The following is a 25,868-nucleotide window of genomic DNA, read 5'->3' as shown; positions in this document are numbered from 1 at the left end:
TATTTTCATATGTGATAACGTTTAAGGAAAATAAATATTCAGTCCAACATTTTGTTTTAAATGTATTTATTCGATAACGAAACATTCAAGTATCACACAGTTATTTGTATAACAATCTAAATCACGTAGAAAATAAAGAGTTCTATTTGGTATACAAAGTTTGTCATATAAAATCCCATGAACAATATCTTGTACTATGAATTTCACATACTCTCTTACGAGAAACGTATGCTACAATGCATGTGCGTTCAGTAGGTTTGTAAAATACATTGTATATACAACATATCCCATCGTCGAGACACCGTGTTGTATTCGTCAACGGTTCACTAAAATATTCCAGTAACGCGCAACGACGCATTCATTTCCGAGTAAAAGTTCATACTATTAAGTCACAATTCCATCGGTCTGATGTTTCTATCGATCACCAAATCCACTTCCCAACATTGTACAACGTAATATAGGTAAAACGTTCGCAATCGTTTCTTTTAAAAGTTAATTTCCTTCCCTGTTATCGTCGGCGCGAATTTCGTTCCACTTTTGTATGTTTCCGCTGCCGCCTAATGCGAAGACAATCATACAAACTATACAGACGGCTGCGCCGATCCAAAATAGTATTTGCCATTTCTCTATAGGGTTCTAAAATGGAAATCCAAACAATCACGTTGTTATTGATTAAAATAATTGATCGTTAACCCATCAAATACCAAAGTATTTTCTTTTATGTTTATCTTTTTGCGTGTTGCATTTAAAAATACTTCGCTAACCATAGACAATGTATCTAATAATCAAATTATGGACAATAACACTTAGGAGTTTACTAGAAAATTGATGAAATTGTTCTTGATTTACTATAGGGTGGAATATTCCAAATCTTTTCGTGAATATTCTAAGAAAATAGAACAATGGTACTTCACGGGCTAAACTATGTTCATATTGCATTATTGCGCGCCAGAGATATACAGAATTCGATTTGAATAATAAAAGACGTATAAAAACATCGTTATAATTCTATTAATTATTCGGAATTTTATATCTAGGTAAGAATTCTGCCCAAATTCTGTAAAACTCTTTTAGCAAAAGCAAGATTTTTATTGTTTCCAATCGGGTATATTATGCAATACAGGGTTAATACCGGTGTTGCCAACCGGCCGGTTTTCGTCTGGCCAGACCGCTTTTTTCCCTTCACTTGCCGTTTGAATTTCGCAAAAGTCCGGTTTTCATTTAAAAAATGCGAGAAATAATATAAAAATATTAGGCTGTTAAAATGCAAATACAACTATGATTCGATATTCATTCGTGAATTTGATTTCCTGACGTTGATAAATCTTATACTGCCAGGGAATACTTTGTGTGTTGACTCGTGTGTATTCCAAAAATATATTTTAACGAAAACATGAATACAGATAACGAATATAAGATATAAGGATACACAAGTTTTATTTCTTCATCTGAATTAATCCCGGCGAAACGGTGGCAACACTGACTAATTCTTACAACAACTATGTGTACGAACCTTTAGTCAAAAATACAAACTTAATGTAATTGTAAATAGCATATAATAGCATATAAGCGTAAGCGATGGTAAGCGATGTTAGCGAAGCGTTAATTCTGCATGAATTGAGAACACATATACCAGCTCATACGAGTACCATCATGTACCACGTGCTGTTAAGATGACAGTAGCGGATTTGTTGGACGATAGGTGTGCATGGATCGGTGAGAGCAAGTGGATTAGTGATGATGCGACTTGTAGGTACTTCTCGTACTATAAAACTTGGACGATATAGAGACGAGTAGTGCCCACGAGTCGACAACACCACGCGAGTCTGAATAAGCATGAGTGCAGATGGTCTTAGGCGAGATCTTCACCTACCAGTTGCCCGTGTTTGTTATTGATGTTACGATTAGCACTTAATCTATCCAGAATTACAAATACACGTTATTTCTAAAGAAAATCTCCGGTGAAAACAGCGATACATTAGGAACAAACGCATGGAAAGGGTATGAATGACTTTAGATGCACCGCATACACAATTCCCCAGTACTGCCCGTACTATGAGTTATGCAACAGAGTACAAGGTTGCACTGAGGTCTCGAGTATGCCAACATTGCGCTGCAACAAGCGGTAACAGGACACCTGGCATCGCGTCAACAAGCGTAACACAAAAAAATGATGTAATTAGAATTTCCAGAACAATCATCGATACAAACTTATTTCGTCGACGTCTCGATCTCAGTTTCAATCCTCGTCGAGATGTTATTTGAGGTTATGTAACCGGCATCGATATGATCAACTCGCAATCAGACTAACTGACCATAGAGAATTCAGTAAGAATACCACAGAAGTTTTACTATTATAGCGGTACATATGTTGTTTAAAAACTATATATGTATTTGCAGAAAAAAAAGAATAAAACAATTTGGAATTACATTGTTTATCTATGAATTTTCTGGAAATTATGACGATGTAATTTGTTTTCAAGTATCAAGTATACAATATGTAACATTTAACCAATATTAGTGAAAGAGTTATGTAAATCATGCGAATAAAAGATGGAGAAGCAATAAGCAGATAAAGAGCGATCTGTAGAGTGTGTACTTACCCCATACTTTCCAGCAATCTCCTCTACTAGTGGAGAAATGATTATGCCGGATGTACAACCAATAGTGTTCATGATTCCATACAGAAAGCCAGCAAAGTTTGGTGACAAGTCCTGATTGTTGGATAAGTTTGAGATGGCAGCTGCTCCATTAAAGCCAAGTGCTAACACCAGAAACACATTCGCCAGGACAAATCTGCAGCCCACGTAACCAACCAGGATGAGGAAAATACCAGGTATTAGATGAGCTAGAAACAACAACAAACAGCCATCAATCACTTGTTAGCAGTGTTGGACAAAATGTATTTAATTTAAATATTATTACATTCTACACAATTTAGACAAAACATTTGATTGTAATTGATTGCAAAGATATTCTTAAAATCAGGAACTGAAATAAAAATACTCACAGAAAATAGTGGCTCCCTTGCGAAGCAAAGTGACAGAGATTATCCCCTTTCGCTTAATTGTATCCCCAGCCCAGCTGAAGAAGAATCCGAACAGCATCCTCCCAGCCCAAGGTAGACTGGCAACTGCACCTCCCTTGGTTAGACGGAAACCCAAAGCTTTTGTCAGATAGAGCATCATCGAGTTCTGGTAGAAAAACAGAAGGAACAAGTTGCCAAAATGGCAAAAAATCAGACTGATGAATGGCACAGAAGTAAATATCTCTTTAATGGGAGTCTGTTTCAACGATGGTTTTTGAGCCCTCACTGTACCCGCTTGCGAGCTGAAACAAGTTAAAAGTATGAGCACTTAGTAATACCTAGTGATTTGCAAAAACGTAGACATTTGGAAGAATGGCAAGCGACTCGACGCTGAATTCAAAGTCGAAATTGATCACAATTTCATCTAAAAATCTGCTTAGCCGTCTATCTCATACACAGAGACAGTACAAGTCTCAGTATAGAGTAGTGAAAAGCACTATCCACAATCGAAAAGTGGTCAAACAAATATGGTCCCTTCCAAATACCTAGCCAATGCCTTTTCGGTAAAATGACCGAAGTTTCCTTCGCGATTTCAGTCATACTCACTCAAGTATGTATTTCTTCTCCTCCTCCGAGATGCCAGGATGATCTGACGGCGAGTCGTATGCCAATATCGCCCAGAAACATATCCAAACAATCATCAACAACGAGGGGATATACCATGCGTTCTCCCAGCTCATTGATTCCGCGATGCCTGCCACCATAGGGTAAGTGAGGATGGTCCCGAAGGTGCCACCGAGCAATGACCAAACGAATCGCGCCTTTTCGTCAGGTGGAGACCATTGCGCGACCAGGGTATGACACGCTGGAAACGTCACGCCACCGGTAACGCCTATCACGATTCTTGTGAAGAGCAGCACGCCCCAGTGGAGTTGTGCGAAAATCGGGCTGAGCAGGGACACTATGGCGGCCACCACGGACGTCCAGAGGATCGCCTTCTTGGGCCCCCATCGCAGAGCCAAGATGCCTCCAAGGAAATTTCCAGGAACGTTCCCGTAGCTGTACGCGGCGATCAGCTGTCCTCGGACCTCCGGTTTCCAATCGAAAGGCCGACCGTCGACGAGCTTTATCGGAGAGTCTGGTGGACGTGCATCGCGTTGCGCATCTCGCCGGAAACGACCGTTCGCCAACTCCTGAATCTCGGCATCGTAAGCAGCTTGGTCCTTCTCCTTCAGGATTTGGTCTTCCAAATACGCGCCTGGGTCCAACCAGGATATGGCGCGACGCACGCGGGACTGATCCTCATCCGTGCTGCAGGCGCCTCCCGTTGCGTTTCCCGCCACCGCCTTGATCATCGGCACCGCCAGGATCGGCATTTGCAGCCGACACATATAACTCGTCCAGCAGGCCGTGAACATCATCAGAGCGATCAGGACGCGGGCCGGAATCCATCCTGTGGAAAAAGCATCATGAACTACTGTTTCAAAGAACTGAGATAATCGGATCCTCTGATAGTAGAATAAATTAACCCACGAAGACTGGGCCTGCAGCTCATCTCTGAATGTTGTATATCTATATTATCGTGTGAGAATAGGTTAACGAAATTAGAATGCTTCGAGTATTTATAATATCTCTAACAAATTGGAAATATTTTTAGTTTTAATATGCTGAATGCGTGAGCCTAGTAAATATAAAATGATAATCGGTACAAATATTATTGGTTCATATTATTTGTAAACGTCGAAACGGGTCCAATTTAGGTAACTTTTACCTATGCAATGGATTCTAAAGGTACATTATTCGTTTGAAGCCAAACATAGTTACAGAAGCCTACAACTGTCAAGCAAATGTCGTTTAATGTCACACAGAGGTTACGCTCATGCAGCGGTGGTGTGTCAACGCGCAATGTGATGAACCTACCGTTTAGAGAGCTCAATGTGCTCTATTACTATAGCCAGATAAATTGTGTACAATAATACATCTCATGCTAAGATTTGTGCAATTAAATATCTCGCGAATGCTTTTAGTATGTTAAACACTGCAGTTATTCTACGTATCTATCGAGATCTGTTACGTGCATGAAAAAATTTCAAAAAATGTTTACGTTCTTAACACGATTACTAGAGACGATCTAAGACGGTCAAAGTAAGGATCACAGCCCTTTGGTTTCGCGCTTTGCAACTCAAAGGGACGCGAAAGAATACACCGATCATCGAAGTTTGACCAGTTCCTCCATTCTTAAATTCCAGTTCAAGAAAATTCTACGAAACGTTTACTCGGACTTCCGCGGTTTATCGTTTGGTATGGAAAATCCAACCGGTGGCATTCGTGCGCCGAGTCTACGGTTCTGTAAATATCAAAGAGTTCTTTCCGTTCGCACGATCGACTCACTCAATAGTTTCCACACCACGGACTTCGAACCAGTGAAATATTCGGACACACCGGCCGCATTCTCCGCCATTGATCTAAACATTATCCACCAAATAAAATATACCAGAGCTTGGTTGATCGTCAATGACTACAGTGACCGACAGGAAGAATGTGACTGATTACCATGCCAACTATAATCGTTCGATATTTGCCGTTATCGTGTTTCTAATTATCGTTAAATTTACGTTTGCAATTTGTACCTATTTTCACGGTTATACGTATCTAAGCTTTTAAAAAGAACGCATTAAGCAAATCTTCATCTTTCCCGCGAATTTCGGAAATGTAAGAGTTGCCGAAACCTATAGTAATCTGCGGCTACTCTACCATTCCGGATTCATAAAGTAAACCTACTTCCCTATTGTATTCATTTATGTTAATTTTACGTGTAATAATGTATCTGCGTTACGCGCAACACGTGTATCAGTTGTATCAAGAAAAGCACATCGAATTCCCATGTGTAACATTAAGAGGATGTTTTCCAGATAGTATACTAGCGATTGAAGCAAACAAGAAAATCGAAAATTGATCAGTAATGAGAGTTGTTATTTGAAATCCGTATAGTTAGAAAAGAAGAGTTTGACCCGTGCTGGGTTTTAGTTCTTGAACTCACGCAGATGCAAGCGCGGTTAATTAGGCTTGACTGTGATTGCCTATTCGCGGCACGAACGCCAAACGCGCGCGCCTTTCATTTTCTGACAAAAGTATCAAACGGAGATAGGCAAAATTCCTATTCAAATAAACATTGTATGTAACGAACGAGAGAAACTGATACATTTTTGTCCATCTTTGGTGGTAGAACGTAACAGACGGAATTAAGCAAATACGAAGGACAGATCGTTAACCATGCGTGACACAAGTTTGTGTCGCACGAGAATCTCAATGTACACCGTCCACGCTATTATTTAAAACTTTCGAAAACCTATTACTCTCGGATAGCAACGACGTAGTTCGATTACCAAAGAAAGTTCTCGACCACTTTCCAACCGTCGCCGTATTTACAAACTACTGCTACAGTACACATACTATTGTCTATCGAATTATCCGTCGTCGTGTTTGAGAGTTCACGGAGAATTCGTGGAAACGTTTGTCAACCGACCCGCAGCGTGTTCCTTAGTAGACAAAATTCAAATGTTCCAAGATATTTATTTTGTGAAATATTAGTAAAAGATTCTAGTTTCCAATATTACCGATAACTTTCAGTCAATGTACCTAATTTATGTTTAGGAAAAAATCGATGCAGTTTAAATCAGAAATCGATTAGTTGGGAAGATTTGAATTTTGTTCCAAACATCTATGTACCTAACACACCGTACGACCGTCTCAACGATTCAACCCTCTGTTGCATAAATTTCATTTCGCTTTGAGAATTTACTTCTTGATTTGGACATTTTTGAATTAACTCGAATATTACTAAGTACCAAGCCATGTATTTCAAACTTCTTCTTAAAGTCACTCAATTACCTAATCTAATTCAAATTGAATCGTAAAATTAAACAACATTCCAGTAGAACGTTACGTGTGCAAAACAAATCTGTACCTAGTCGGTGAAATTTGATATCGTAAATCGCGATGAAAAAAACAATACAAGCGAATGAACATAGCTATCTTTAAGTTGGAAAAATGATTATTCGAGTAATTAAACTATATCAATAATTAGACAATATTTAAAACGAAATTATCAAAAATCCGTTAGTGATATTTAAGCTAATCTTAATAATTAACAGCGCTCGGTGAAACCTACAAGGCAATCAGATAACCCAATAACAAGGAAACGTATAACGAATAACGCCTAAATTCCTTTGGGTACTCGATCGACTACGTTATGCACCAGAGGGTTAAACATTGATTCTCCTTCTTTACACGAAGAGTAAAAGTAAAAGTAGAGTTCGAATTTGTCGCTATCTCGTTTCCAATTGCCCGAACGCTGGAGAGAAACGCGCGTATAAAACATCTATCAATCGTCGAATAAGCTAAGCGACGCGATCTTCTGTGTAATAGGGTTAAATAACGGGCACGAAATGAGAACTATGCCGGGAATTCTGAAGAGGACGCTAAACGATCCGACAAACACGAAATCTCGGCCGTTAATAGTTCGTAGCCGCTGTTTATCAACGCGAGAATGATTCCGCTTCGGTTACGTTCAGACGCGCGAACGGGGAAGAAGGAAAAACCACCGACGACGTAAACGGAATTGTTCCATTGGAAAAAGCGAAATCGAAGAAGTCAGATAGAAAAATAAAAAAGGGAATTGTTTCACTCACGTGGGAAGTAACTCTTGTATAACTGCTTGTACATTCTGCGATTTCAGAAAGGATGATCACGGCACGTACACCAGGCTCACGTTCGGGACGGTCTTCAGAACATCGTTCGAGGAAACCGAGGAAACCGAGGAAACTGCGAACGATTCACTATATCCCCGATGTAACTTGGACGCGATACAGACCCGAAACCGACCGAAGGACTGACTGATGACATCGGTCATCCAGCCTGCGTATTTAAGGAGTCGGTAGGTGTGACTGAGTGGGGACGCCAGGTACATCCCTTCCTCGAGATAGAGAAGGACACCGAATCCTTAGGTTTGTACTTTGTACGAGCCACCCCTACCTGGGGGGTCTATCTCCGAATTTCTCCGCGTTCAATGGAACAAGGAATTTTCACCGCTGTTCCGTCAATCCGATCGCGTTTACGTTAAAATCTCTGGGATATTTATTAACACGTTGATCGCCACGTCACCCATATGTGGGTGACAGTGCTTTTCACTGAAGAACTAAAAAAATGAATTCTGAAAGTTAAGCTTTAAAGAGAACGAATTTAAATGAAATTCGTGTACTTCGACGAAGTTGCAAAAATAAATACCACGTCGGATGTTTGATTATGTAGTATCCAATAGTCTGAATAATATTTAATTCTAGCAGAAATTTTCAAGAATATTTCTCTGTCGGTCAAACGGACACTACGCTGCTACTTATTTCCAAATAGTATTTTTCACAATTGTAATTATGGCACATATAGTATATAGCGACATATACTATATGAGAGCGACATATATAAAAATGTTCAAACGTTTTTACCTGTATCATTAGTCGTAAGTTTGCGAATGTGAAATTTTTAATGAAATTGTAAAAACTTCAGATGTTATTTATATTAGGTAGACTGGAACGTAATGTCGTTTTCTTTTTACATTAAATCCAAACAAATTTTAAATAAATTTCTATTTTTAATTAATTATATAATCGCCCTCGTTATCGACAGCCTTTTTGCCACCTAGTGTGCAAATTTTCAATGCCAGATCGATAAAAATTCAATGAGCTGACGAGTAATAAACAAGTATTTAAAATTGCAAAAACGACATTACTTCCCAGTCCACCTAATAGTAAATAGTATTATATGTGAACAGCAGTTTAATAATTCAACAGGTGAACAGCTTTTAATATTGATACGTGTTTATATACAATAAAAGCGTTACGCATTCATAGGTAACAAAGTATAGTTTAAAGCGAATACAAAGCAGTACGAATAATCGAAGTAATCTTTTATTTAAGTACGTTTGAATGCGTCGTGAATCACTCCGCTACAATGAAGAGTATCCGATCGTAGCTTTTACCTAGAAAGTAAAAATATGAGATAGGACGTTGCACGAGTAATTGCATCCAACGTAAACGTGGCAATGTTGCGGCGCAATCGTCCTCCGTTGTCGTGTGTTGTTTTGTGTAGTTTCAGATTTGACATCGCAAAATGCGGCTTCCTTAATTTCCAATAATTCGCCGGTGTTTTACGTAATTCAGCGACTCGCAGACCGCACTGGAAATTCGTGCAGTCGCAACGAAATTCCGTCGTCGGATTTTTACATCGTTACGACATTCCCACAATGGAAAATCCACGAAACGGCGCGACTGCACGTTGACGACTGACCGCACCTGTTCGTTCGTTTAATCGACTTTCAACCCCCGAATTCGAGACCTCTTGAAATCGAGAACAGGGAAATTATGTATTCGATTGTCCGAAAAGTTTCTTTCGTAATTTGCACTCAATTATTTTGTGCGGTAGTGTTTATATAAATAGACAATCTGACTTCTTAGATGTTGATGTAACAGTAATGGAGCAAACCGAATGGTACACAATTCTATAATGTGACATTAGACATGAAATATTGCGTATGTATTACTTATTAATAAAACGAAAGAAACTTTTCGGACAACCTGATACAAACACCTCGATCGAAATAAAAAATATCTGAAATTTGTAAGAAATGATGCCGATAACGTAATTTAAGAATCCTAGAGGTCAAATCATCCCCTCAACAGCATCGTTACTTTTAACGTTATTATGAATATCAGCGAGAGCCTAAAAAAATATCGTCAAGTTTAATTCAAAGTTTTCTAACTTTTTGGTATCTCCTAAAATTTTTTATTTTTTTTTTTTTTTTATTTTATGGGGAAAAACCACGTTAACTTTTCTCCGTCGTTCGTCATTTTTTCTCAGCTCGATCCAAGAATCGAATCGAATGGGCGACGCGTTATTGCGATTATTGTCACGCGAGAAACCGATTGTCTTCGACGTCAACCGGTAAACTTTCATTGATCGATATCGAGTACAGTTACCAAAACACGTTCTCTGCGTTTGTCAACGTCGATCGTAATGTTAATTGAAATCGGAAGCTGTACCCATACGACATCCGCGCCAGGAAGTGGGAGGAATTAAAATGAACGCGTTAACTTGATCTACCTTTTACATCGTGCACTGCCGCAAACTCAGTTTCAAGTAATTCCGTTTCGCACTCTGAAAGACATTAAATTCTATACCTAATAAGAAACACGAGAATCGAATCTGAAAATAATATTAAATGAAATAAGACGGTCTTTTATTTAAAAAATCGCGTCGAAAATATTTCACTAAACTAATGCCAAGGTTTGTTGTGGACGTCACCATCCAATGGTGAAAGTCGTAGTTCATTTGTTAATAATATCTCGTACATATTAAAATTCATGTTCAAATTCTTCAGGTAGCGCTTGGTCACCTCGAAATTGCACAGACCCGTGTCCTGCTAAGAAATAATTATACACTTTAACCGTTAGGTCGCCTTACGCATGGGGACCCATTCTATATCCTTCGACAATAAACGCCGCGCGTTTCCAAGGAAAATCCTTCGGCTCGAGCAAATCAACAGTTTCCTTCCGTGCACGGCACGTTCAATGGGGGTCCATCTACCTGAACGTATTTCCGAGTTCAGGTAACACCGCCCAAATGACCAATTTGCAGGTAAAATATTCATCGCTTGTAAAATATTTCCTCTACAGCCTAGAAACTAACTCGTCGTAAAATTACAGGCTTAAACGCTTAATCTTACCCACTTCGTATCCGAATTGTGATGCAGCAAACATTGATCCTCTTTTTTTTTCCTTTAAATCGATATATCCTAACGCAAGTACAACGAAATTGTGAAATACGTAAACTTATACTGAAAATATTCTTATTTAAAAACGTTCGTGTTCAATTGACGATTCAACCACGTGTTCCTTTATGAATCGGTAGGTGACTGTATGTATTTTGTTTTCCATAACCAAGATGTTTCAATCGATAGCACGTGTTGCCACGACATTTAAAAACTTATTTTTTAATTTCGCACAAAGGTTTCCTTTACGATGTATACAAGGAATGAGAAGGGATGTTTCGAAATTCAATCCCTAAGGGGGTAAAAAGGAGTTGCAACGTTGGTATTCCACGCGGGTGAAACCGCGGGATGCAGCTAGTTGGACGTATAATTAAAATCAATAACATCTTTTATTTCGGTAACATTAGTATTACGCAATATTTATTTGGTAAATTAGAATCGTTTTCTGATCGATGTTTATATAATATTTCATAGTCCATATAATCCTGGGAGCATGCAATCAAGAGATATTATAAATAAAGTAAGGGAGCCAGTCCTCTGTGCTATAGCTAAAAAGAGAAAGGAAACCGCGGTACCCTACCTGTCTCTGTCTATCAGCTCATTTTTATATCAATTTTATGGTGACGATAAATGGTTATCGTTAAAAGCACAGAGATAGATAGAGTACCGCGTTTTTTTTTCTCTTTCAGACAGGCCTATGTTTCCTCTGCTCTATCTATAATATCTCTATGCATGCCATGCTATCCCATTGATAGATAACAAAGTATTAGTTGTCGTGACAAAAAGCCGATTGATATGCTACCGGTCGTTAAAGTGTCAAGTAATTATACAAACAAAATTGCATAAACAAGTATACTTTTTAGCGTGTAACTTTGAAAATTGTTTTCATTGGTTATCACTAACATATGTAATCTCAGTACTCTGTAGATACATCTATCCTCCGATTTTATACCGCACTTCTTTCACACGGTTTTCAAAGTAACGAATTCTTCAAAAATAAAAACGTTGAAAACAAAATTCCACGCTGTTACAGTCATCTTTTAGTACCATTACGTTCAGCGCTATACTTTCCTACCTGAAGCTAGGAAAGGCGGAGGGTTTGCGCGTTAACAATAAGGCACTTCGAATATAGGAGTTGACGCTGGAAATAAGTTTCCGTGTCCAGGGAATAACAGCGTTCACGCGTTCCTCGAATCGGTCGTACTTCAGGTATCCTGTAAGTCAATAATAATTCGAGACTCCGTTATCCTTTGCGAGAAGACCCCTTGCAGGTAGTACGTACTCCTAATGCACGAGGAAATTTCCAACAGCGACCTGGCCGAGTGGCAGCTTATCCTTGAACGCAATAAAACTACGGTCCCTCTGCGTCTATTGTCGAATTTCGTCGTATTTAATTTATCGCGATCCAGCGAGTACCACCTTGGAAAATTAGTCGGAAATTTCGAGTCCTATCTCGGTTCTGTAAAGCTTCGTTTTTAAAAATACCGAATTCGAAGATTTGTTGCATCGTTCTTCCAAACTTCCGCCGCAAGTTGTATGGCTGTGTATATCAGTGGTGTCCAACTTGTTTTATAATAAAGCAACTCACAAAAACAGAATTAGAAGTTGCCTACGCGAGTCCTCGTGGAATCTGTATCGTATTATTTAAGAAAAAATTAATTTTATTTCTTCGGCGTTATTAAGAATTGTCATCGATTGATTTTTGGAGAAATTGCTTCATTCTCGACAAAAAATTCAATTATATCTCGAATTTATTTTGTGATCCATACATTACCGACAGCGGGAAATTTTTTAACAATAAAACCAGTCTACCCTACGTGCCTTTGTCTATCAGCGTATTTACATATCATTTTTATGGTAATGATAAATGATTGTTGTTTATATTTTTAATGATTACGTATGACGAGATAGATACGATTGTAAGATCGTTGCGAAATCAACGCGACAACGTATATCCAGTACGATTGGAAAATTTATATATGTATTTTTTGAATGATACTCGTAAACGAAATTACTGCAGAGTCATCCAATATTCGGTACGGTTTACGATCAAAGTTCAGATAAACGGCTCGTTACTCGATACTCGTATTTTGAACGGTACTACAGTTTACTTCGAACGACTGAACTGTGTTGTGTGTTACTCTGCATGTTATTGTTTGGCACTACACGAAAAATGAAGAACGGCAATCAGATTCTTGCAGAGGCCTTGAAAGATCAGGTACCGGCCGGTTTTCCACATTTCTTCGTGTCTGTGTTCATTTCTTTCGTCTTCACTTAAATCGAAATCGTAACGTCACTTTTAAGGTTATGTTCATCTACTATTGTCAATGAGATGTACTTGTATTAATTCGATGTCAGCGAAACGTTCATTTGTAATCTTATTATTAATTCGTTTATTATAGTCTATGTTTACTATCCATTTCTCATTATTAATCAGTGATTTCGTAAACAATTGAACTTGCTGGGAATAGGTTGCGTTGTATATTTAGCTTATCTTATCAATTCTGTGAAAGTCAGTAGACTGACAAGGATACTCGGAGTTGAAGCAATCCAAATTGTAACGTTTTTAATTCCAAACACGTAGGAAATAATCGTCCACTTGCGAAGAACTTATAAAACGTTTCGTATTTAATGCCACGATGACTCGAGCACGAAGTTCGAGCCTCGACTGCTACTTCGAAGACACCTTTTCCTTCTCTAATTGGGAAATATTTTTCGGAGAATAATATTTCATCCCCTAATTAATCTCTATATGAAATATTGAAGAATTTAAAACTCGAGTAGGAAAGCACATTGAAAGTATCAAAAATATATTAATAAGTATAAAATATATTAACACCTTACCGACTGGTTAGATATATACATAATAAAATTTAATAATATTTTTTATTTTCGTAATAGTAGCATCATACAATACTTATTTTATCTATTAGAATTTCATAGTTAATAATAAATAACAAAGTATAGTTGCCATGATAAAAAGCTGATTAATAGGCTACCGCAGGCTACCGGTCCGTCAAGTATTAAATACGTACAATATATTAAAAATACTCAAAAAAAATTCTCAAGAAAAAAGTTTACGAGAATAACGGAACTACTTGATCTAAAATTTCTTATTGAATTTTGCAAATGCACGTATACCATTAACAATTATCTCGCGAGTATTAAGTTTTAAATAAACTTAGTAGGTTATATACACGAATCACGTTATTTTTCAAGAACAAACGAAAACTTTAATATTTCGTCGTTTATAGTTTCTTCCTTTCATAATTAGGAAATGCAACCTTCCCTCCGTCAAAGTAGATTATTCGTAGTCGGTTTGCCCATGATCGAAACTTACACGAAGGTCGTACCGTCGTGTACATGCTTCGGCGACCATAAACATTTTGGTATACGAACGACAAAGAAAGTTTGCTTTCCAAAAAAGGGTTTCAGGTATTCAACGACTGACAAATGAACGGACTAACAATGTACCAGGCACGAATAGTTTGAAAAACCCTAAAACTTTACGACCAGCGTTCTGCAGGCATTATGAAGCACCTAAACCTCGCGTGGCATGCAAATCAAAACAAACTAACTCGATCGACAATCTATCATTTATTTTTTTTCTCTTTTTAATCGATACGCATACGTATCTTCTAGCGTTCTACCTATCCGTTTGAAATTAATTAATTCGAACAAAGTTGAATTAGATAAGAGTTAACAACGTAATAGAAAACAACAACACTCACGTTTCTTTTGTCCCTGTATAAGCGGAAGTCGTTCCTCTTCGTAACGGAACATGCTGCTTCCGAAGAAATCTGGATTTTCACTCAATTTCATTCGATTGCTATCGATTATTGATAGTTGACTCCAAAGCACTGGCACTGTACGTTGTCTGACGTTTCTTCGACTTGAGAGAAATTCTCTTCACTGCGTCGCAACAACTTTCTTGATAAATAGTGCACCGATTAGGGGAACTCGCAAACGATTGATACTGAATTCAAGCAATTCATTACTTGCATCGGAGATAATTAGCAGCTGAATCATACACGAATTCGTTTATTGGCAATAATAACCGCAAGAAATAGGAATGTATAGGCGTAATCTATAATTCTCTATTAGTGCGATAGCATTAGATATTGCGGTTCTTGTTGCTTTTTTTTCGCCATGCTTATCGCGACATAGCTTCTTGGCGACTGTGCTACCCTAGTGTCGCTGCGAAACTAATGTGTACATGTCGTACACTATTATTATTATTCCTTTATTATGTAGTAGTATACTTATATGTTATTATGTACCATAATTATTATCATCTTAAATTTCACTCTTAATAATTAATAAAATTTCATGCAATGTTAATGTTATCGATATTTAATACCTTCGCAATAATGCAAAGTAATTAATTTAACTTCTTATTAAAATGAAACGTATTATAGATCGTAGTAATCGATCTCGTGTACGTTAACAGTAATCATAAAGTGATTTCGCATACGATAACTGTATCAAAATTTTTGTTTGTTTAAACAGGGTATCGAATATGCTTTCGGGATAATGGGCCACCCTGTAATCGACCTGGCACTGTGCATCCAAGCTATGGGTATCCAGTACCTTGGATTTAGAAACGAGCAAGCCGCTTGCTACGCAGCGCAAGCTTATGGCTACCTGACGCGTAAGCTGGGAAAATCATAAATCACGTTACAAGAGAATCGTTACACGAACCTAAGAGCGTGACTCAAGGAACGTAATTAATGTTTCCATTATAACGCGTAACGATTCGTTAGCATATCATGCATCCACGGTGCTTCCGAATTAATTAAATTTGTTTCTCTTGATCAGGAAAACCGGCGGTAGTTTTATGCGTCTCTGGGCCAGGATTACTTCACGTCATGGGTGGTATGGCAAACGCTCAAGTGAATTGCTGGTGAGCGTTGTATGGCACCTTTTTCTGTACCTTTCAAACATAACAATTGTAATCACTTTGAACGCTTTCTTATATTATGATTATACCAAGAAACGATTCGAAAATGCTTTTATTAATATTATTCTGCATGTATCAGGCTTTAATGGAAAATGACAATCAATTTAAGAAGATGTTCAAAATAATCAAAATTCGCCGTTCCTTCGCTATTGTAGTTGGCGATCTGACTGATATATGATACATATGAAAGAATTCGATACCGAATAGGAAGTATCATTAGAGTCTCAAGTACTTAATATCAAGTTTCAATACAGGTGCTTTTGGAACTAATGTTGATAAATGCTGTTAGAGATTGTATTAGAATCTTAAATAAAAGCATACGTATTATTTAGTAATTATAACATAACAGGAAAATATAAGACACGTCTAAAAGACCACGATATGCAGAGTGAAACTATGAAATTCATGGAAGAAGAAAAATGAAATAATATATTTAATTGTATCACTAATTACAGTACAGTACTCGGCACTAGGATCACAGAAAAATCATTGATGTAACCAATTGCAATCATTTGTTCTTCTTATCATGAAAATGCTTTAATGCGCTTACACGCATACACTTATCTTTCATCTCGCGGTAATCTCATATCAAACTATTATGATGGATTGTGTAATCGGGTTCGCATTCATTGCGCCATATTATTAAAGAAAATACATGTAAGTTAGGTAATGATTATGTAAACTTGTCGCACGGTAATCGAGTTAAAGGATGCATAAGCGTCAAAGAGATACGGACATGATGCCGACATTCGTTGAAAATCATTGAAGAAGAATTTGAATTTGCTTTGTCTTTTCACGAGTATTTTGTTAACCAATATTTATTGTAAATTTTTACGCAGGCCAGTCATAGTACTTGGCGGATCGTGTTCTGAGGATCACGAGGGGATTGGCGGTTTTCAGGAATGGCCGCAGGTAGAATCCAGTAAGCCCTATTGTAAATATGCTGCCAGACCACCACAGGCAACACTCATACCGCTCCACGTAGAAAAGGCCGTTCGACTCTCTATTTATGGTCGACCAGGTATATTTATTTCATAGAACATGCCACGAGAAGACACTAGATTTTACAGCTATGTAAACCTGGCACCCGACTTTCAAAAATTAATTTTTTTTTATGGAAAATGATAGTATTTCGACATGAAAATTCATTCAGAGTATTTTACAGTTCGTCTTCGTTGTTACTTTCAGGCGTCGCGTACTTGGACTTGCCTGCCACTTTGTTGAACCAGTCGGTCGACGAGGATAAAATATACAAAGTGGCGCCCTGTCCAACGCCGCCACTGATATTTCCAGATAAACAATTAGTTCAACAAGCTGCCAACTTGCTCATGCGAGCAAGAAAACCGCTACTGATCGTCGGAAAAGGTGAAAAGTGAATAATAACGAAATTTTAGGAAACGTTAGGAATGCCTATCAATTTAAATGATTTTACAGGAGCTGCTTACAGTAGAGCAGAAAAAGAAATTCGTAATCTCGTGTATTCGACGGGTATTCCCTTTCTCCCGACACCTATGGGAAAGGGCGTTATTCCAGACACGGATAAACGATGTGTTTCTAGCGCGAGAACTTTTGCATTGCAACAAAGCGACGTTATTATATTACTAGGCGCCAGATTTAATTGGATGTTACACTTTGGCCAACCGCCTCGTTATCAAGATAACGTTAAAGTGATACAGGTATCACACACTTAAAAAAGAATTATTTATTTATGTTGATAATGAATATGTCTAATATCTTACTACTTATTGATAAATGGTGATTTTATTCTAGATTGACTTATGCCCAGAAGAATTACACAATTCTATTCTTTCTGCAGTTGCGATTCAATCTGACCTGTCCACAGCTGTGGACTGTCTAGTTAATATTTTGAAAGCTCAAAAATGGTCCTTTGATGGAAATAGTTCATGGTGGAAAGACCTTCTGATTAAAGCAAATAAAAATAAAGAAATGGTCCATGTAAGTATTATACTTCAGAAAGTATTTCTAACCATTGATAAAATGATATAAATATTACTTTTGATTTCTCTGTAGAGAATGTCCATGGATACTTCAGTGCCTTTAAATTACTATACCGTTTTCAAACATATTCAAGATAGTATTCCACCAGGTTGGTTTTTGTGTATTTTAATGTAAGCAAATTTAGCAGCAAACAATCGAAAAAAGATTAGAAAAATATGTATTGATACTTTTTAGATTCTATCATTTGCTCAGAAGGAGCAAACACAATGGATATTGGGAAAACAATGTTATTGAATAATGAGCCCCGTCATAGGTTAGATGCTGCTACTTTTGGTACCATGGGAGTTGGCTTAGGTTTTGCCATTGCAGCAGCTCTTTATTGTAAAAATAATGCACCTGGTAAAAGAGTATTTTGCGTGGAGGGGGACAGTGCTTTTGGTTTTTCTGGCATGGAAATTGAAACAATGTTTAGGTAACTGGATTTAATAAATATCCAAGAAACTCATTTTCATAAATTTCAATATTACAGATATAAATTGCCTATAATCATTATTATTGTAAATAATAATGGCATCTATAGTGGCTTAGACACTGAAACTTTTAGACAATTGCAAGCTACAGGGGAGCCAACACAAGTGTAAGATTTTACAATATTCAAAATATCATTTATGGAAGTATATGATATTGCATACATATAAATTTTTTAATTTAGAATACCACCCAATTCTTTAACATCTGAAACACATTATGAAAAAATGATGGAGATGTTTGGTCAAAAAGGACACTTTTGCAAGACTGTACATGATATTCAACATGCAATAAAGTCATGTCTTCAAGTGAGATTAATTTATAATTTGACTTCAATGTTTTTAAAAATTAAGAGTTTTAATAGAACTCAACCTTTTTCCCAGGTGAATGATGCTCCCAGCATGATAAATATTATGATCAATCCTCAAGCTGATCGTAAAGAACAACAATTCAGCTGGTTGACAGAATCAAAACTTTAAATTTGTTAATTCTGTTAATAATTCTGTTAAGTTTAGATCCAATATGAATAAGGTGAAAGGCAGAGCATGTGCTGTATATATTATTATTTTTTTGTATAAAATTGTCCATTTGTATTTTTATAAAAATATACAAAAAATATACAAAGTATTTAATAATGAAAATTAAATTCATACATCTTCTAAACACTCGTTTATTTTTTCCTGGAATCCAGAAGCAGTGAGACCATTCTTTAAATTAAATTGTAATTCGTTATCTTCTCCATTGCAACTTAAAACATTGTCAACGTTTATTCCTATATTATTTGCTAATGTGGTCAATTTTTTATTTGCATCAATTACTGTTTCATGGAGTTGACCATTTCCTTTTATAAGATGATTAATCATGGCCAACTCGCTTTTTCTAAAAAATCAAATAATTATAGTTTATTCACTCGAAATTTGGAGTTAGGTAAAATCACTGTTACGCCGTATCTACATTCATAGGTGATTTCATTAAGTTGCATTAATTATTTTATGGGAATAGAGAAATACTACGTCTTACAAAATATCTAAATCTTACATTTTTAATGTTACTTCATGAATAGAAAACAACGTTTTCTGAATTTCAATTTCTACACTCGATCCGTCCGACATCGCGTTCATTCAATAGTGTTCAAAAGTGTCAAATTTGTGAACCACTGTTCATACGGCAACAGGTGCATTATGTGCAAACTGATGCAAACCATCGTTCATTTTACAAAAAGATAAACTCTAATTCTAATGATTCTGATACCACACCACATTACTTGCGGAAGAATCTCATTGGTAAATAACTAGAATTATTATAAATTTGTAATTTTTTATATTAATTCGGACCTCGGTAGTTTTGAAATTGTTTGAAATATGCTGAAGAGTATACTGGAGTAAACATTTCAGTGTTCTTAAACAAAATGTAATAGTTACTATCACATTCGTGAAGGCATGAAATTAAGTGTAGTTCACAGAGCGCCGGATCTACCACATTCTGCATACATTTCTGGCGGAACGTCGTATCAACCAATACAAAATAGATCACGAGACAAACTCTGGTTAGATTGGTTTATATTGGTTTATATCCAACTCATCCGACTTCATCGTCTCATGGATCGTACTGACGTACTATATCTTTTCATTGGTTGTTCATACAACCATACAACTCCATGCAACTATCGTAGCATGTTACTAAACTTTACGAGTTTAGCGGAGTTTAGCACGAATTCCAATTACTAAATCTTTTAGTAAAGAAAACTTTATTCACCGTCTCAATTAATCGAATCGAGCGTTATTGGTTGCTAGCAAAAATAACATTCTACCAATCGCGGGACGTGGAAACCGTTGACTGTCGTTTCGCCAATGCACGTAGTTGACGTCACTTAAAATCGTGCCGCATGAAATAGAACCTTGAAATTGTAAATTATCGTTAAAAAAGACATGACACCGAAAACATCTTGCATTCTACAGAGCGATGAGACAAAACATACCGCGATGATAATGAATAGAGATCCGTAAATTGGTGGTCGCAGGCGCTTGAGGTTAAATCATTCTGGATATCACGCTTCAAATGCTAGCTCAGTTTCATCGTAATTTCGCATGAGTGCCTGACTTTTTTATCAGCTGATGTATTCAGTGTTGTTCGGTAGTACTGCGTGACTAAACAATTGCTGAGGGAATTTCTAGTCGTTCAACGTGTATATTCTAGTCGTTCGATATGGCAGAATTCGCGTTAAACGAACTTAGCGGCGAACAGACTGAGAAGGTTCTGCAGCTCCAGGTAATTCAGTGATTTTACGTGCCATATCTTTTTTGTTGAACTCCGTGCTCGATTCCTTGAAGTCATGATGAAGCAACATCATTTTGTTTCTTTCAGGATTTGACTGGTATTGAAGACATGTCGATCTGCAGAGATGTTTTACAAAGGCATCATTGGAATTTAGAGGTTGCTGTACAGGTAGAGATCTTTTATTGTGTATTTATTGGTAGCAACTGTTTATAATCGTTTTTCAAAACACCACTTGTACATTTTTTAAATCTTTGAAAGTGATCGACATGCCAGTGCAGTTTTTGTATATGAATATCAAATAATTATACTTTCATAATATGTACACACTGATTGTGCAATAGAGCTGTTAATAATATCTCAAGGATTCTATATTTATTATACAGAATCTATATACATTAAATGTATTTGTCTTTTGTACTTAGGAACAATTAAACTTGTATGAAGGACGGCCATCAATGTTTGCTCAAGATTCACGATCAAGACCACCACAAGTTGTCGATGATAGCAGTTCTAGAATATATTTTCATTATTCTGGAAGTTCTAGTGGCAGTGGTAGTTATTTATGGTACATCTTTTATTTTTGTTACGAAAGATTGATCAGTACCCTACAGCTACTTCTTTCAATATTTAGAGGAAATGCTAGACCTGGTAAGTTTTAATTTTGCACAGGTTCATTGAATTGTGATTAAAATCATGTTTGTTATACCTCAAAAATTTTACAAGTCAAACTTATGTATCAATTATATTTAAAGTGTCCTCTGATCCAGTCGAAGATGTAATTAACTTCATTCGGTCGTACGAAGAACGTTATGGTAGTAGTCATCCTGTATTTTACCAAGGTTCTTACAGCCAGGCACTTTCTGATGCAAAACAAGAATTGAGATTTTTATTGGTATATCTACATAAAGATGAAGCTCAGGACATTGATAAGTGGTGCAGGTAATTGTTTAGCATGTTTATGGAAGATTATAATAAATTTTTTATCTGTATAAGTAACTGAAACTTATCTTTACATGTACAGAAATACATTAGGTAATTCTGAAGTTGTCCGATTCATAAACACACGGACTTTGTTTTGGGCATGTAACGTGCAATCCGGCGAAGGCTACAAAGTAGCAGAAGCCCTTAGACCTGGGTCTTATCCTTTTCTGGCCACAATTGTTTTGAAAGACAACAAAATGACAATAGTCGGCCGGTATGTAATGTGATTTATATATGTATCTTTATCTAATAATTTGTTCTTTAACAAAGGCAGTATAACTTACTGAATTGATTTATCTGTATTGTAGAATGGAGGGTAAACCGTCTCCTTCTGATCTAATATCTCGTTTGCAAGCAATTATAGATCACAATGAAATTAATTTAATACAAACACGCCAAGATAGGTAAAATATATTTAATTAAACATTATTTTTTGATTGTGGAAAGAAATAAGCTAATATTTCAATATTAAAAGAATAATGATTATAAGAGCATTAATAATGGCTTATTAATTTCAAATATTTTTAAGTTTGATTTTTACTTTGATTTATGCTAAATGTACTTCCAAAGAACTTCTACTTAAATGTAAATTTGTTTAATACAGGGCGGAACGTAGTGCTGCTCAGTCACTGCGTCAGCAACAAGACCAAGCATATGAAGAGTCGTTACGCGCTGATCAAGAAAAGGATCGTAAAAGGGAAGAGGAACGAAGAGCGCGCGAGGAGCAAGAGGCTAGAGAGAGAGAGGAATTAAATGCACAAGAATTAGAAATTCAACGCATTCGTCGTGAAAAAGAGCTTACCATTCGTAAAGTACCCTTTGAACCAGAGCCTAGTAATCCTAATGCTTGTCATCTTCAAATTAAGCTTGGGGAGAGGACAATGATTCGACGTTTTCTCATGTCTGACACGATAGAAGTAAATTGATTATTTATTCGAACCGATTAATCTCACACTATTACAATTAATACATTCTTCCTTTACAGGATGTATATCATTGGATATTTAGTCAACCGGATTCTCCAACAAGTTTCGAAATAACTACGAGCTACCCGAAGAGAATTTTGTACCCGTGCAGGGAAATCTCAACATTATCGAAAGCCGGATTAACTCATAGAGAAGTTCTTCATGTTAACGACTTAGACGATTAACCTCTATTGATCTTTCAGTACTTCATTCTTTGTGTTTAAGTATCATTCCACGGACAAAAATGATACTGTCGTAAGAGACATTTATCAAAAGATAATAATATATATATATACATAAAAAATATGTATATATTTGATACATTCAAATATTGAACGTGAAGTGTAGTTCAATATCGGAAGTGCAGTTGTAAAACGGGTCTGTAAAACAAATCAGAGGAAAAAAGGAATGAAAAACCGTCTGTTGTGTTGCATCTTCTGTGTAGAACAACCGTATCAGCTATTAATTAGTACATTTCTCGTGTACTGCGAATAACACGTTCATTAAAAGTACACATTAAATAGAAAAAGAGCAGATTTCGTTTTAGAAACAAAAAAAACTTTATATATATATAAGTACGACTACACAAAAGCTGTACACCAAACATTTATTATACTCGTCTTAATACATCGTAGCTTAAACAAATCGTGTAATAAGCTGACTATGAAGTGTAGGTAATTTATAAGATAGATGAACGGACGATGCAGTAGTTATAATTAAAGTACAGATTTAATATGGTGTTTGCAATTTTCTTAGAATTGGAGCCACGTTGTGTTGATTTGAATCTGTACTTTAAATGTAACCGATGGAAATATTTCTAGCAAATGTGGTTCCTTTTGCATTTTACCGTCTATGCAATTCTGGTCAGTCTTATTGGAAATGCTGTTAGATATAACGAAAGAACGAAATCGCAATAGATTTACCGGACACATTAAACTATACGCGACGATACAAATTTCTGTATCAGAAAGAACGAAGTTAAAAGATAATGTTTATTCTAGATGATAATCCGATTGTTTTCGTATATCGCGATCTTGTGATGACTCGCGGAATGACGATTATATTTCTTTCTTTGAGCGAAGTATTTCAGTTTTATGTAATCAAAAACTAAATGAATTACATTGTAACGTCTTTGGTTTTAGGCGGAAAAGAGCGGTTATCAATCTCTGTTCAGGTAATGTATGTTACTTTATTTGTGGGATACAAGGAAATCGTTTAACATGTAAGAGTTGAATTGATTTTAATTGGTATTATAAGCGTTGGGATGTTAGAAATTATCCGTAATTTTCTAAATATTAGCTTGAAACGTTCACGAATTATCATTTCTTTTGATGCAATATTTTTTCTGTATAAAAGAAAATTAACAAAAAACAAAAAAAAACTGAACAACAAAGTAAGTGTCACTTACAAATTTTGTATTGCTCCTTCTAAATGTTCTATAGAATAATATAAAATATTCAAGAGCAATCCATAGCATTTATACATACATGTATACATATGCATATATAAATCGTTTGATAAAACACGGATCTGTGCGATGCATCAGATTTGTTGACCATTAAATGTAAACTTTTGTATACACATTTTGTGATCTAGTTTTGATACATCTTTATTTTCCTTTAGATACACACTTCTGTATATACCTAAAAACGGTCAGGCATTTAGTGCCAGTGTCTGATGCTGGATATTGCTAACTTTTTGTTATAATTTAATGCTTAAATAAATATATTTCAATATATAAACGTATGGTTTGTATGCATATCTTATTGTCTGATTAACTGCATTGTTAATAAGATTGTAACTTTCATATTGCTAATGCCAAGCATCAGATGCAAGCATATCTCCTGGGTAAATTGCAACCAAGCAATTGCTTGGAGCAAATAATTAGACAAAATACAATCAAATTCACATACACACGGAATAGAAAACAGAATCGTTCTTGTTTCTCCTTTACACGGACAATCGTAGTAGGCTGTATCAATCACCATTTGTCAACAGGCTTTAGTCAATTGACAAAATGATCCACTGAAGCGCCATATTGCTCATAGACATTATTAAAAATGTTTATCTATTTGGTAGCTTTTGTGGCTACGTTATTTATTATTTTTGGACTCGTACACGTCAGGTGTCTGTAAGTGATAGTGAATACTTCCCCTTTAAATACATTTCCAGTATTTCCATGCAATCAAACAAACTCTGTGGTTCTAGAAACGATTGGCTACGATCATCGATTTGTTCTTCTCTGCGTAATGGGTTGTTTCGTCGCTCAGAAATCGAGGCGTCGTTCAATAACGAAGATCTCGAGTCCACTTTCACATCTGAAAGATCTCTGACCGAAACCGGCGAAGTAAGAGAGTTTGACGATTTCTTGACACAAAGGGCAATGTTCAGCAATAAAGAACGATTATCGGACGTACTCCTGGCCGAAACTGGAAACAACTCGAGAAATTTGAATCAACCGCGGTATTCCTTCGAGGATATACTTTCAGGCGAGAGGGACAGAGATTTTGGAATACCTGGTATTTACAAACGTTTGTTCTCTTTTCAAAAACTGTACATATTATCTAAAAAATTACGATTTATTTTAAGAAATAATAAGACTTTTATAAATACAAATGTATATGCACTGGCACAACATTGTGTATTAACACAATTGTTATGTAATCAAATGGGAATTGGCTTTTTTGGGAAGAGAAAATCTTTGAAAGCATTTTTGTCTATGGCTAAAAGCAAATCAATTATTTAGGGTGGCCTATTTTAATTGTCTCGAAGGAAAAGAATTAATGTCGTGTTCTGTAGCCACTAGGGCTTTGCAACTGGGAACTACGAAGGACGATAGTATCAGGGCTACAAAACAGGAGGGAAATGAAAATATATTCGAGTCTCTGAAGAGTTCGATAGAAAGGAGTACCAATCCGTCGTCCCGATTGAATACCAGTCAAATATACAATCTAATTTTGAAAGAAACTCTCAAGGACAAGGCGGCGAGACAGAAGCTCCTTGAGAACGAGAAGAGCAAGTTCAACGAATCGTTGCCGAATAAATTGTATGACATTGATACAGTAGTTAGAAAAATTAATCTTTCATCGATTCTTTAAATTGTTCACGATAGAAATTGCCCTGTCTTCGATTACAGAGTGGAGCACCTTCCTTCTCGATCCGAGAACAGATCTGAACGCGAAGATGATACCAATAATACAGCAAAATCTGATAATTAAACGTTAAAAATAAAATTCTTTTGCATTTATTACATTTATTCACTGTTATTACATTTATTCACTGTAAAACAGTATGGACGAGATTACTTCAAATTTGATGCATCGGTTGAATATGTTTCCCAATGTCACC

At 36.4% G+C, this 25,868-nt stretch overlaps 4 protein-coding genes and 1 long non-coding RNA gene across 7 annotated transcripts; 3 read left to right on the top strand and 2 right to left on the bottom strand.

Annotated features, from left to right (window-relative positions):
* Positions 1-125: 125 nt before the first annotated feature.
* Positions 126-15,003, bottom strand: LOC128878741 (uncharacterized transporter slc-17.2-like). 3 transcript variants are annotated; one of them, XM_054127205.1, is made up of 5 exons: positions 14,582-15,003; positions 3,635-4,481; positions 3,011-3,330; positions 2,604-2,848; positions 126-636 (listed from the first exon to the last, which is right to left on the bottom strand). In XM_054127205.1, exons 1-5 carry the CDS (start codon positions 14,670-14,672, stop codon positions 493-495), a joined length of 1,647 nt encoding a protein of 548 aa, XP_053983180.1. In that variant the 5' UTR covers positions 14,673-15,003; the 3' UTR covers positions 126-492. The 3 variants fall into 3 exon arrangements, with proteins under 3 accessions (XP_053983180.1, XP_053983182.1, XP_053983181.1); XM_054127207.1 differs by lacking the exon at positions 14,582-15,003 and adding an exon at positions 7,720-7,929; XM_054127206.1 differs by lacking the exon at positions 14,582-15,003 and adding an exon at positions 5,420-5,621.
* LOC128878739 (2-hydroxyacyl-CoA lyase 1) lies at positions 9,542-18,943 on the top strand. The gene is made up of 12 exons (XM_054127204.1): positions 9,542-13,068; positions 15,360-15,501; positions 15,669-15,753; positions 16,650-16,831; positions 16,999-17,175; positions 17,245-17,486; positions 17,581-17,766; positions 17,842-17,917; positions 18,004-18,241; positions 18,299-18,406; positions 18,482-18,605; positions 18,681-18,943. The coding sequence occupies exons 1-12, from the start codon at positions 12,997-12,999 to the stop codon at positions 18,774-18,776; spliced, it is 1,728 nt and encodes a 575-aa protein (XP_053983179.1). The 5' UTR covers positions 9,542-12,996; the 3' UTR covers positions 18,777-18,943.
* A 92-nt stretch (positions 18,944-19,035) lies between these two features.
* LOC128878749 (uncharacterized) lies at positions 19,036-19,916 on the bottom strand. Its single transcript, XR_008457475.1, has 3 exons — positions 19,788-19,916; positions 19,336-19,695; positions 19,036-19,176 (listed from the first exon to the last, which is right to left on the bottom strand). It is a non-coding gene; the product is annotated as an uncharacterized LOC128878749 (long non-coding RNA).
* A 264-nt stretch (positions 19,917-20,180) lies between these two features.
* LOC128878743 (FAS-associated factor 2) lies at positions 20,181-24,262 on the top strand. Its single transcript, XM_054127213.1, has 8 exons — positions 20,181-20,565; positions 20,662-20,742; positions 20,997-21,222; positions 21,327-21,513; positions 21,596-21,769; positions 21,864-21,959; positions 22,160-22,472; positions 22,541-24,262. Exons 1-8 carry the CDS (start codon positions 20,503-20,505, stop codon positions 22,703-22,705), a joined length of 1,305 nt encoding a protein of 434 aa, XP_053983188.1. The 5' UTR covers positions 20,181-20,502; the 3' UTR covers positions 22,706-24,262.
* Positions 24,263-24,412: 150 nt separating this feature from the next.
* Positions 24,413-25,787, top strand: LOC128878747 (uncharacterized). The gene is made up of 4 exons (XM_054127219.1): positions 24,413-24,651; positions 24,729-25,039; positions 25,320-25,566; positions 25,657-25,787. The coding sequence occupies exons 1-4, from the start codon at positions 24,581-24,583 to the stop codon at positions 25,736-25,738; spliced, it is 711 nt and encodes a 236-aa protein (XP_053983194.1). The 5' UTR covers positions 24,413-24,580; the 3' UTR covers positions 25,739-25,787.
* Positions 25,788-25,868: the final 81 nt, after the last annotated feature.

The sequence above is a fragment of the Hylaeus volcanicus genome, chromosome 6 (genome assembly GCF_026283585.1).
Source record: "Hylaeus volcanicus isolate JK05 chromosome 6, UHH_iyHylVolc1.0_haploid, whole genome shotgun sequence".
In the NCBI taxonomy this organism is placed as follows: Eukaryota; Metazoa; Arthropoda; class Insecta; order Hymenoptera; family Colletidae; genus Hylaeus; species Hylaeus volcanicus.
Note: the sequence above shows the minus strand (reverse complement) of the source record. Positions and strands in the feature narration are given on the sequence as shown.

Excerpts from the sequence above, each read along its gene's own strand:
- LOC128878739 (XM_054127204.1), top strand. The coding sequence starts at position 12,997 with ATGTTATTGTTTGGCACTACACGAAAAATGAAGAACGGCAATCAGATT. Across the intron at positions 17,176-17,244 it reads GCTACTGATCGTCGGAAAAG|GAGCTGCTTACAGTAGAGCA; the intron begins GTGAAAAGTGAA and ends ATGATTTTACAG. Across the intron at positions 17,918-18,003 it reads TCAAGATAGTATTCCACCAG|ATTCTATCATTTGCTCAGAA; the intron begins GTTGGTTTTTGT and ends GATACTTTTTAG.
- LOC128878741 (XM_054127205.1), bottom strand. The coding sequence starts at position 14,672 with ATGAAATTGAGTGAAAATCCAGATTTCTTCGGAAGCAGCATGTTCCGT. Across the intron at positions 4,482-14,581 it reads TATACAGGGACAAAAGAAAC|GATGGATTCCGGCCCGCGTC; the intron begins GTGAGTGTTGTT and ends CTTTTTCCACAG. Across the intron at positions 637-2,603 it reads AGATTGCTGGAAAGTATGGG|AACCCTATAGAGAAATGGCA; the intron begins GTAAGTACACAC and ends TTTCCATTTTAG.
- LOC128878743 (XM_054127213.1), top strand. The coding sequence starts at position 20,503 with ATGGCAGAATTCGCGTTAAACGAACTTAGCGGCGAACAGACTGAGAAG. Across the intron at positions 20,743-20,996 it reads ATTTAGAGGTTGCTGTACAG|GAACAATTAAACTTGTATGA; the intron begins GTAGAGATCTTT and ends TTTTGTACTTAG. Across the intron at positions 21,223-21,326 it reads TAGAGGAAATGCTAGACCTG|TGTCCTCTGATCCAGTCGAA; the intron begins GTAAGTTTTAAT and ends TTATATTTAAAG.
- LOC128878747 (XM_054127219.1), top strand. The coding sequence starts at position 24,581 with ATGTTTATCTATTTGGTAGCTTTTGTGGCTACGTTATTTATTATTTTT. Across the intron at positions 24,652-24,728 it reads CTCGTACACGTCAGGTGTCT|AAACGATTGGCTACGATCAT; the intron begins GTAAGTGATAGT and ends CTGTGGTTCTAG. Across the intron at positions 25,040-25,319 it reads CAGAGATTTTGGAATACCTG|CCACTAGGGCTTTGCAACTG; the intron begins GTATTTACAAAC and ends CGTGTTCTGTAG.